General features: G+C 46.8%; 1 protein-coding gene and 1 non-coding gene across 2 annotated transcripts; one reads left to right on the forward strand and one right to left on the reverse strand.

Annotated features, from left to right (window-relative positions):
- Positions 1-933: 933 nt before the first annotated feature.
- On the forward strand, positions 934-3,121 carry LOC136451259 (uncharacterized). The gene is made up of 5 exons (XM_066451975.1): positions 934-1,175; positions 1,251-1,436; positions 1,527-1,976; positions 2,089-2,281; positions 2,924-3,121. The coding sequence occupies exons 1-5, from the start codon at positions 943-945 to the stop codon at positions 3,119-3,121; spliced, it is 1,260 nt and encodes a 419-aa protein (XP_066308072.1). The 5' UTR covers positions 934-942.
- A 2,948-nt stretch (positions 3,122-6,069) lies between these two features.
- Positions 6,070-6,176, reverse strand: LOC136455701 (small nucleolar RNA R71). The gene has a single exon (XR_010759180.1). It is a non-coding gene; the product is annotated as a small nucleolar RNA R71 (small nucleolar RNA).
- Positions 6,177-11,632: the final 5,456 nt, after the last annotated feature.

The raw sequence follows: 11,632 nt of genomic DNA on the forward strand, positions 1-11,632 counted from the left end.
GCCTCGGGAGGATTGCACCGGATCGACCACCCCTGCGCTGAAGCTAGGCGGATCTGCTCCATCGAGCGGACCCTTCCGACTTACTGCGTATGTCCTCGATAAGGGACGAAATTCTATGTCGACAGTCAGTAGCATCATCTGCAAAGGACTCAAGGATTCAGACGTGATACAAACTGTTAGACATACCAGAAGGGCCTTTGTCGGAATGGCTAATGACGAGGACTCAAGGAGCATAATGCGTTTGCTGAGCAGCTTCTCTCAGGTAGTAGTAGTAGGACAACTTATCCCTTGCTGAGCATTTGAAATCCAGGCAGGCGGCACTTTGGTTTTGCCGGCAATGCCACATCATGCCTGACGGAGCGAGCGTTGGAGGAACCTCCCTGAAATAAAGGGGGTGTTTAGTTACTCCAAATTCCAGAATTTGGTACTATGCAAAAAGAAGATTCTCTGTCATATCAAATTTACGGTACATGCATGGAGTACTAAATGTTGACGAAATCAAAAACTAATTATACAGTTTGGTTGTACTTTGCGAGACGAACGTTTTGAGTCTAATTAATCAACGTTTGAACAATTATTACCAAATAAAAACGAAACACTACAGTAGCTACTGCAGCTACAGTAGAATCGGCGGCGCCGAATTCGGGCGCAACTAAACGAGGGCAAAGAAGCATCGAGTACTCCGTACAGCGGCGACAGCGGCGCAGAAACCCCAGACCCCAGCTGATCCATCGTGGGGTTCGCATATGACAGCCGGCGCACCTTTTACAGCACCAGTAGCCCAAGCTGACCCTTTCTTCTTCGCCTCCGACCCCGACCCCGACCCCGACCCCGGCGCGCCCACGACACCGCCACCGCACCGTTGCCTCCGCACGCCTGCCCGCCTCCCCCCTCCTCTCCCAACTGCGCCCACACGCGACTTGATCGCTGTTGAAGGCGTAGATGGCAAGTACCGCTGCTGCGCCCGATCACGTGAAGCCGCCTCCGGCCGTGACTGAAACCCAACAACCCCTCGGCTCGGGGTCTGGCAGCACGGGTGAGATGGGGCACGGGAAGCGCCCACACCAGGTCGAACACGCGGGTCGTTCCGCCCGTCGCCGACCCAACGTGGAGGGTGGGGTATCGCAGACCTTCGCTGTACCCAAGCTCTTCATCCGTAGGCCTCCTCCTTCTCGGTAAGTCGGCTGTCCGCACCGCACCCCTTCAATCTCCTCTCCATCCATCTCACGGCCATTCCTGCTACGCTACAGCAGCTTGGCTACAGCGCTGACGACCCTGGCGGCGGATTCTTTTAGAGCGGAAGCGGACCCCAGCCCACCATCGTCGGTCCTCAGCAGCGGCAACGGGGGCGTGGTGGGCGACGACGCTGCCCACCAGCTGGTGCCAGAGCCAGAAAGAACGGTCATCATCGACCTCGAACTCGACCCTTCTTCTCAGTAAGTGTGCTGTCCGCTCCCCTTGATTTCATTCTCCTCGTCTCCCGTCGCCTTATTATCTCTGACTCTTCCCCACATACCACACCACAGGCCAGATTCAGTGCCCACGGATCATCCGGTGTCCGCGGCGGAGTCCAGCAGCCAGGCGGGCACCCCGGTTAACGTGGACGACGCTGCCCACCACCACCACCATCATCATGTGTTCACGTCAGCATTCGGTGCGAAGAAGCAGCCTCGCTACGCTGTCGACAAAGCCCTGCAGCTTCAGGCGGCGGCTACACAAGCCTTTTTGGACGAGATCGCCAAGGAAGCTGAGCGGGCCGACGCGGCGGAGCAGCGGGCCGGCGAGATGGCTGAGCGGGCCGACGCGGCGGAGCAGCGGGCCCACCGCCTGGCGAGCGATATAGACCGCTGTCGCTCCGAAGCCCAGCGCATGGCGGATGAGCTCGAAAAGGCTGTGCACGAAGCCGAGGGCTGCGCTGGAATCCGAGCACTTCAGGTTCAACGTCCTGAACCGGGATCCTGGGGTTCCACGTCCCGGCACGCACACGCGTGGTGGTCAACGCCTGGGCCGTCGGCCGGGACCCCGCGACGTGGGAGCGCGCCGAGGAGTTTTGCCGGAGAGGTTCTTGAGATCCGCCGTCGACTTCAGGGGGCAGCACTTCGAGCTGCTGCCGTTCGACGCCGGCAGGAGGGTGTGCCCCGGTCTCGGGTTCGCGGAGGCAAGCGCCGAGATGGCACTGGCGAGCTTGCTGTATCATTTTGACTGGGAGGCTGCCAGCGGGAACGGGAGCCGGAGCCGGAACCGGGAAGGATCGCCAACTCCGTCGTTGGACATGACCAAGGTGAACGGGTTAGTCGTGCATATCAAGTCCGGTCTGCCGCTTCTAGCTAAGCCATGGGTCCCTTAAATTGTTGTCTGTTGGTGTAATCCTGCCAACACTGTCACTGGAGGTGTGTTAGGAGGAGGTGGGAAAATTCAGTTTGAAGTGGAGAATGCCAGAGCGGGAGCAGCAGTTGCGGTGACCGCGCCCACGACTCATCAGTTCTCTGCAACGTGTGTTTTCAGTGACTTGTATCTTTGTTTTAGCAGTTGTTTAGCTAAGTGCGTGTGTTGTAAGCTGCTGGTATAAGTAGCTGGGAGTCCCATGTGTTATGTTATCACTTAAACCGCCAGAGAGGCGCTATGTACTGAACACTACCATCTGAGTAAAATAGCTCTGCTATCCGGCAGTTGCTGTTCGTGTTCATCGCGTTCATCATTTGTTCTTGCGTTCATTGCTTAGATCCAGCCACCATACAATGTGTATTTGTGATCCTGTACTAACATCGGGTATCGGAGCCTCAATTACACGCGGAGACACTTCTAGATCGGTGCCATGTCAATCGTTCCTAGCGGAGAGGGGGCGCAAGGCGGTGGCGGTGACTGTCAGGCATATCCTACGCTGACGAGCACGAATTATACCAGTTGGTGTATTCGGGTGCAGGCGATCATGGAAGATCAAGGAGTGTGGGAGGTGGTGGATCCGCAGGCGGGGACGTCGGGGACGCTGTCTGAGGCGGAGGTGGCGAAGGCAACCGCCAAGGACAAGAAGGTGCAGGCGCATCTTCTTCAGTGCTTGCCCGACGACCTGCTGTTGCAAGTCGCGAAGAAAAAACCGGGAAGGAGGTCTAGGATTCCCTGAAGGCTTGGTTCGTGGGAGCCGATCGTGTGAAGGATGCGTGGTTATAGATGCTCAAGAGCGAGTTTGACGCTATGAGGATGAAGGAGGAGGAGTCGCTCGACCAATTTGTTGGGAGACTGACGGTGATGTCAGTGAGATACAACAATTTGGGGGAAGTCTTGATGATGCGGCTCTGGTAAAGAAATTATTTGATACCGTGCCTGAACGATTTTCTCAATGTCGTGGCCGGGATTGAACAGTTCTTTGACCTCAAGACCTTGGCGTTTCATGAAGCAGTGGGGCGTCTGAAAGGCATTCGAGGAGTGCACACGGCGGGGAACTGGCAGTGCCAAGTCTAAAGGTGGGCAGGTGTTGCTCACGTAGGAGGAGTGAGAGGCCAGGCAGAAGAACTCCGGTGGTGATTCTTCATGGAGAGGGAAGAAGCAGGAAGGTGGAGGGCGTGGTTGAGGTCATGGCCGTGGTGGTGGTAGCAGTGGCCGTGGTGTACAAGGCACCGTCGGCAAGGATGGTGCTGGGAAGCATGACAAAAGTCACATCAAATGCTTCAAGTGCCACAAGTATGGGCACTATGCAAATAGATGCCCAGGTGAGAAGAAGGGAGAGGAGGCGCATTGTGTGAAGGCGGAGGAGAAGGAGCCGACGGTGTTGCTCATGAAAACGGCAATGCCAGGACTACTTGAGCACCCGCCAAGAAGCCATGTTCATAGGTTGTTCCTGAATGAGGCGAGAGTTGTGCCTGAACTTCATCTCACTATTGGCGGTCCTTAACGATCAAATCTGATCACCAATTAAGATCCAAAATAGGAGAAATAAACAAACTTATGACACATGCATTTACTATTGACTTATTTCCTCAAATATTGGAGACTTAGTGTTTTACAGGACTTATTCATGAAATACATGGGAAGTATGGAAAAAGGCGCAACTCGGAAAACATAAAACAAGAAATGCGCAAGGGAATAAAGAAAGAGGCCCACCCACACATCAAACCTGGGCCAAGCACCGACGTAGGAGTCACCCAAGCCTAGCCAGGAGCCCACCAGAGCAAGGCGATGGCGAACGGGCTGCCCCCAGCCTAGCTCGGCCCCACCTCGCTCTGGTAGTGCAATAATGACATGCAAAGACGGTTTAGGATAGTTTCCTAATTTTCCACCCCTAAATCGACGTCACTCATGTATAAAAAGAGGAGTAGAGCTCTCCCTCAACACACACCTCATTTGAAGCTAAACACCTCACACCTCTCTTGTTCTCTTTTACATTTTTAGTAGTATTTTGTGAGCTAGCAAAGCTATCAAGGAGAGATTGGCTCCTTGGAAGAGAGAAATCTTGGTATGAATACTATGAAGAGTTCTTCAAAAGTCTTGCTCTCATATTATCAATATAGTTATGCTTATGAACTAGAATATAGTTTTCATGTTATGATTGTGACATATGAACTAGCATATAGTTTGTATGTTATAATTTTAACATGTAGAACTATATGCTTAATCATTCATGTAACTTATATGATTGAAAGTAGAGCTAAGTTGAGGTGGCGGTTTGTCATTCCTTTGGGTTTGCCCATGTCCTATGCTTGTCGATCCGTAGGGTCAGAGTCCCAAGGGGATGTGGGTAGTTTCTTTATACACGGGCGTGGTGCCTGGGTGCACGGGAACCTTCAGATATGATGGTGCTCCATGGTTGAGGGGTAGGCGGTAGGTGGTGATAGCCCTATCCGTCCCTTGTAATCCCCACGTTTGGGTATTGTGTAGGAGTCTTAAAGTCTCTCACGCTTGCTGGCAGACTAGTGCTCGGAGATCTCCCCATCCATCTTACACTTAGATCTAGCTCTAACCATGTAATTTGTATGATCCTCAACTGTTCTTTACATGGCTATATTAGACCAAGCCTACTCCACTTAGGAACATTCTTTTATCCTTTCTTTTTCTTTTATCCTTAAGGTTGGCCCAAGTGTGTGTCCACTATCCTAAATATACCATTTTTACCCCTGTCATAAACTTTGGTTCACTATGCAATGTATCTTATTCATATCCATGCTAGACTCTTTACACCATGCCTTCCTTTGGGAAAATATAAATAACGATACCATGAATACTTCTGGGTGAAATGCTAGAACGATAGATCCGTGTGCTTGCTGATATTTTCTATAATAGTTAAAGAACTATCATGTTGGTGTTTCTTGGCGGTGTCGCTAAGGTTTACTAAAATCTTAGTGATGGTGCTAAGAAATACCAATAGGCATTTCTGGTACCATTAATTGCCAGGGATGGATTCTATCTCTATACTTGGTAGTGACGCTAAGAAATGCCAACAAGAATTTCTGGCGCCATTGCCGGGGAAGGCATTAGTTAAAAAGAATCTGATAGGACATGATCATGATCACATACATGAATGGTAGCCATAGTTTATGCAGGCTAACTCTACTTGTTTTCTCCTATAGTGGATGAAAACAGGATACTGTATGACCGGTTACAACTTGCCAGACAACTACACAGAGAACCCAGAGGCACTCCTAAGGAAGAATCGGCTCCGTATCGCTTCTTCTTCTACTACTCCACCGGTAGTTGAACTAGTCATCCAAACACCATCTGCTACTACCGCTATGGCCCAGAAGTCACTCCGCGAGTTTTCCATCCCTGTCGTTGCCTGTTAATGTGGGTGACATGAATTTCGAGCTCCGTACCAGGCTAATCATGATGGTGTAGGCAAACTCATTTTGTGGGTTGCCTAGCGAGGATGGAAACGCCCACCTTCAGCACTTCCTTTAGTTGTGCGACACCATTGTTATCAAGGATGTCGCACCAGACGTCATCAGGCTCTGTCTGTTTCCCTTCTCCCTCGTGGGAAAGGTGAAGCAGTGGTTCTACAAGGACAAGGAAGCTGTCAGCACGTGGAGCAAGTGTTCCACGGTGTTCCTTGCGAAATTCTTCCCCATGGGCAAAACCATTGCCCTAAGGGGAAGAATTTTGAATTTCTAGCAGATTGCCATGGAGTCCATTCCCGAGGTGTGGGAGAGGCTGCAAGAATACATCCAAGCCTGCCCACACCATAGGATTGAAAACTGGCTTGTGCTTCAAAACTTCTACGATGGGCTAACGCCCATGTCGAAGGGGCACATCGATGCCGCTGTTGGAGGTGCCTTTCTCTTCCTCACCATCGCTGGAGCTACGACTCTCATCGAAAAGATGGTGTCGAATCAAAGCCGGGGAAGAAAAGGTCGAATAAACAACAAAAAGGCATGCATATCATGAAGGAGACGGATATGCTTGCCACAAAAATGGATCTACTATTGAAAAGACTGGACAAGCGTGCCACTGATAAAGAGGCAATGAAGGCCACCATCGAGGCCATAGACTCATATATGACATGTGAGGTCTATGGAGAAGTCGGACATTCAGGGAGCGTCTATCCCGAAACCCGTGAACATGCCGCATACACCAACAACGGGTTCCGACCGCAAAATAATAATGGGTGGAACAACTAATCCCTCCCACAAGGAGGTAATTCGAATTTCAACTCCAATTTTAATTCGAATCAACCTACCTTGAAAGACTTGGTGTTAGGCCAAGCAAAAATAAATGAAAATATCACTAAAAGGTTAATGTTTAATGATAAAATGCTTGAAATTATAAATTCTAAAATTGAAAATTTATCCTCCTCCATAAAGAATCAATTAAGTTTTAATAAAATGATTGAAACTCAAATAGCTCAAATAGCTGCCGCAATTCCGGTCAACCATTTGGGGAAAATCTCGGAGCAACTCGAGAATTTCTCTTAGTTTGTTCATGCAGCTGCAGAGCAATAATGAAGGAGAAGTCTGGCCGATAGACTATAAATGTCGAGCCCTTGTTGAAGGTAAATCGGTAGTTTTCCTTGAAAAATTCAAGATTTCAAAATTAAAAATTAAAATTTTTACTTCAAAATAAACTTTTCAGAAAAATAAAATAAAAATCATTTTCTGATAGTTTAATTTTTTTCTTTTATCATTTCTCATTTTTTAAATATTTATGAAAATTCAAAATATAATAAAAGTTTTGTGGAAAATCAATTTTGAGAATATAAAGTTTGAAAAAATTGCAAACCCCAACGGCTAGCCCCACTTAGCCGTTGGGAGCAACTTGGCCAAAGGGGGGATTGAGCGGGCCCACCTCTGGTGTGGCCGCACCCTGCCCGACACCTCACGCGCTGTCGCTCCTCCAACGGCTACTAGTTGTTGCCTTGTTCCTTGCTCGGCCGGAGCTCGCCTCTATAAAAGTAGAGAGCCCGGGTGTGAGCCCTCACTCACACTCCACTCTCATTTCTTTCATTCCCTCTCACTCTCTTTGCTCCACCACTTGCAAAAATATTTTCCACAAGCTTTGAGAGTAAGGAAACTCGGTAGAAAATTTCCTAGCTCAGAGCCACCAAGCCAAGCTCGTGGGTCGCTCGATTTATTTTCACTAACATAACCCTATTTTTTGAGCTTGTTGTGCTGTTTTTGCCATGGGCAAGTTCGGGAAAAGTATCACCGATGCCATCAAGAAAATCATGGGGTCAAGCTCAAGTTGCTCCCGTGGAAGCTCAAGCACGCGCTACACCGAACATGAAGAGAGCTCGATGCATGAAGACGAAGAAACTACGCCATTGGAAGAAGAAGAGCAAGAGCAAGAGCAACCAATGGAGGAAGGTGATGACGATCCCCACCTTGATTTGGAAGGAGAACGGGAGATGTAGGCGTTCAACCTCATCAAGAACCGCGAGTTTGTCCACATGTCTACATACGACCCTGACCTCCTTAAAAAGATAGGTATGGACACCGAATTCATCATCATCTAGAAAGCCGTTGGATGGAAGAATGTTGTTCCTATTGAGGAGCAAGGTTCTCGCCTCCTGACTATCCAATTTTTATGCTCTTTGTAAGAAGTTGAGAATGGGATTACTTTTCATCTTTTTGAACAACCATATTATCTTACATGGAGAGATCTTAGTTCTCACTTAGGCTTCAGTAAGAAATGCTCAATTGACTTAGATCATGCTCTCAAAGGTTTTAATTGTCATGAATTTTGGAGAGTAATTTCTAGTCAAAATGTGATTTGCAAGATTCAACCTCGTAATATGAATATTCATCATCCTACTTTGAGGTTCATGCATCGATGGATTGCCATGACTTTGTTTGCTAGACAAGACATACGATTTGTTTATCATGCCAAAATGCAACTGCTCTATGCCATGCTTAAAAAGATTAAAGTTGCTCCTGTGAAAGAAATGTTTAAACATTGGTTAGAATCATTCAAGGCTTCCACATCTATATCTTGCACATCCCTTGTAACACGTATTGTCACTAGTATTGGTGCTTTGGATGGACAAGATGTGATATACATCTCTACTCCACGCATCAGTATTAATGAGTACTACTTGATGCAAGGGCATCATTTGAAACATGATGCAGCAGGAAACCTTGTGTTTTTCTTCCCGAGGTATACAAATGAGATTCCGTTACCTAACCTAAAGCTCTCTTTGTATAAGTCCTCGGCTCTAACCTTCGCTCTTGTCGAACAAGAGGAAGCATACATGAGTTCTATTTCTAGCAGGGCAACATGGAGCAGGACTAGGAATGAAGCGGGCAGCCCTCAGCAGCCACCACCAACACCGACATCACTTGTGCCTAAGGCGTACCATGCGGAGTGGTTCCTGGGCATGCAGGTGTCTGGGTTCACACCTAGATACCAGCCAGGCTGGGATCACACCCTGCAACAACACGAGGCTGGAGGATCGGGATGGCGAGAAGCTGATGCCATGGAGTGGACAAGACACTCCTCTGACTCCGAGGGGCTACCACCACCGGTCCAGCCATGACAGTTTACTTTAGATCATCGTGAGCTAGACGGCATCAACACCTGACTCGGAGGGTTAGAAATCCACACAAGTGAGATACAAAATACACTTAACACTCATGTGCAAGATTCGACCCAGCGACATCTTCAGCAACAGCAACAGTTGGCGCAAATTAACACGCCGCTAAAGCAACAGCACGACGCACAGGCGGCCTACTGGCGGTCCATGGGATACAATCCTGGACCATAGGCCTTGAGCTAGCTTGGGGGAGGTACCTGGTATCTTTTTATTTTTCATTTTATTTTCTACATTTATTTAATTATTAGCATTAAAAAATCTAAAAATTAGAAATACCACAAAATAAAAATGTGATAAAAACAACAAAAATATGAATTACACTCCTCATTAAAGATGGCAACGGGCACAGAATGCCCACATGTCCACGGGCATGGAACCCGATGGGCAAGGATACGAGCACCATTTCTTGCCCGCGGGCACGGGCGCGGGCACCATCCTGAACCCAGAGGATAGTTCTTCGCGGGCAAAGAAATTTGCTATCCTCGCCCGCTCATCCGCCAGACCCGCTCCACAGGTCTGACATGTGGGACCTACAAGCAAATATATGTATATATACACGATTTATTGTGAATATGTATCTTCGTATCTCTTGTAATGCACTATGATTTATGTATATGCTCAACCTGGTGGGCACACGGGCATGCCCGCGGGCAGTTCATGCCCGCGGATGGAGGGCGCGGGCGTGGTTTGTTGCCCGTGGCGGGTTGCGAGCGCGGGCGCGTGCGAGAAATTTAGCTGGCGTGCGCAGGCATAAGAAGGTAGTATCCGCAGGCACCACACCCGTTGCCATCTTTACTCCTCATATGTATTTTAGGAATGTTTAGTTTCTCCTATGTTGGAATGATGAATAGTTGCTCTGTCTATAATTCATTTGTGCCTAGGCTGTAACTTAGTATTCCTCAATATTTAAGTTTGTTGGCTAAAAATATCTCATCCTAAAAAATTTAAAACTTATGGGTTGTAAAAGTATCCTCCTTTTTAAGCTGTTACAAGTTATGATATGGTACAATTGGAATTTGCTATGATTTTGTTCTAAGAGAAACTTGACATCCAGAGTTTTCAATTTCAAAAATACTAAAATACAAAAGTTCCTCAATGATTATGAATACCTACCAAGGCCATATGACAACAATTAAATACAAAACCTTAGTCATATGCTACTTATTTTTGCATTGAGCTTTGTTAAATTCTTTGTGACCCTTGTTGAGATTCTCATCATGCACCCATGATCAAGATTCACGTACACCCATAAATAAACTACTGATTCTTACACTGAGAGTTACGTAAAAACATGCTTTTACGTCCATCAAAATAAAAACTCCATCCATATTTTATGAGTCTCTCTCTAAAGTTTTCATGTGCCAAAAAGAAGTATGGGCTATGCTAAACAAAAAAGAGAAAAAAAGAGAAGAAGAAAAAAATATCCATGCTAAAAAGCATGACAGAAAAAATGCAAGCCAAAGAGCACGAAGAAAAGAAAGAAAGAAATAAGATAGCCCATACTTTTAAATAAAAGGCATTCATTCAAAAGAGAAAGAGAATCATCATCAAAGGAGTACAAAAATATTTAGAATTAGGAAGATTATAAAAAATTCCCCACAGTTGCATGTCTTGATCAAAGTGTATGACTTGCATCTCCTCAGATCTAGTTTTTGACTTAGCAAAATATGTCATGCAAGTATTCCTCATTTTCATACCTACCCAAAACTCCACCAAAAAGCCTTAGTGGTAGGATGAAAAGAAGGCAAAATTTCAAAATGCCTTGGTGAGGAACATACACATTGAGCGATCGAGTGAATCATTTGAGGAACTTACATTTATTTTGCAAAACTCATAAAAACCTCTGGATAGAAAATTGATCAAAGAATGAATGATTGGTAATTCTGTTATAACCATTCTATCTTACAACCGCCTAAGAACTTGGAAAAGCTACAAGCCCCACAGGGATCAAGGTAAAGGGTGGATAAAAACGCCAACTTATTTAAATTGTGGAAGAATACTTTGTTATAGGCATGGCACTTATGAATTATATTCGGCGTAGTAACAACTCCTGATCAACAACCAATAACTTAGCTATTTTCTCGGGACGAGCAAAGGTTAAGCTTGGGAAATTTTGTTGGCGGTCCTTACTGATCAAATCCGACCGCCAATTAAGATCCAAAATAGGAGAAATAAATAAACTTATGACACATATGCATTTACTATTGACATATTTCCACATGTATTGGAGACTTAGTGTTTTACATGACTTATTCATGAAATACATGGGAAGTATGGAAAAAAGACGCAACTCAGAAAACATAAAACAAGAAATACGCAAGGGAATAAAGAAAGAGGCCCACCTACACATCAAACATGTGCCAAGCATCGATGTAGGAGTCACCTAGGCCCAGCCAGGAGCCCACCAGAGCAAGGCGATGGCGAACGGGCCACCCCAGCCCAGCTCGGCCCCACCTCGCTCTAGCGGTGCAATAATGACATGTAGAGGCGGTTTAGGATAGTTTCCTAATTTTCCACCCCTAAATCGACCTCACTCATGTATAAAAAGAGGAGTAGACCTCTTCCTCAACACACACCTCATTTGGAGCCAAACACCTCACACCTCTTTTGTATTCTTTT

Source organism: Miscanthus floridulus, chromosome 5, assembly GCF_019320115.1.
Source record: "Miscanthus floridulus cultivar M001 chromosome 5, ASM1932011v1, whole genome shotgun sequence".
Classification (NCBI taxonomy): Eukaryota; Viridiplantae; Streptophyta; class Magnoliopsida; order Poales; family Poaceae; genus Miscanthus; species Miscanthus floridulus.

What these genes read in the sequence shown, in the direction of transcription:
- LOC136451259 (XM_066451975.1), top strand. Translation starts at nt 943, where the DNA reads ATGGCAAGTACCGCTGCTGCGCCCGATCACGTGAAGCCGCCTCCGGCC. An exon ending in CGTAGGCCTCCTCCTTCTCG is followed by an intron (nt 1,176 to 1,250) that starts GTAAGTCGGCTG and finishes GCTACGCTACAG; the next exon opens with CAGCTTGGCTACAGCGCTGA. An exon ending in TCCTGGGGTTCCACGTCCCG is followed by an intron (nt 1,977 to 2,088) that starts GCACGCACACGC and finishes CGTCGACTTCAG; the next exon opens with GGGGCAGCACTTCGAGCTGC.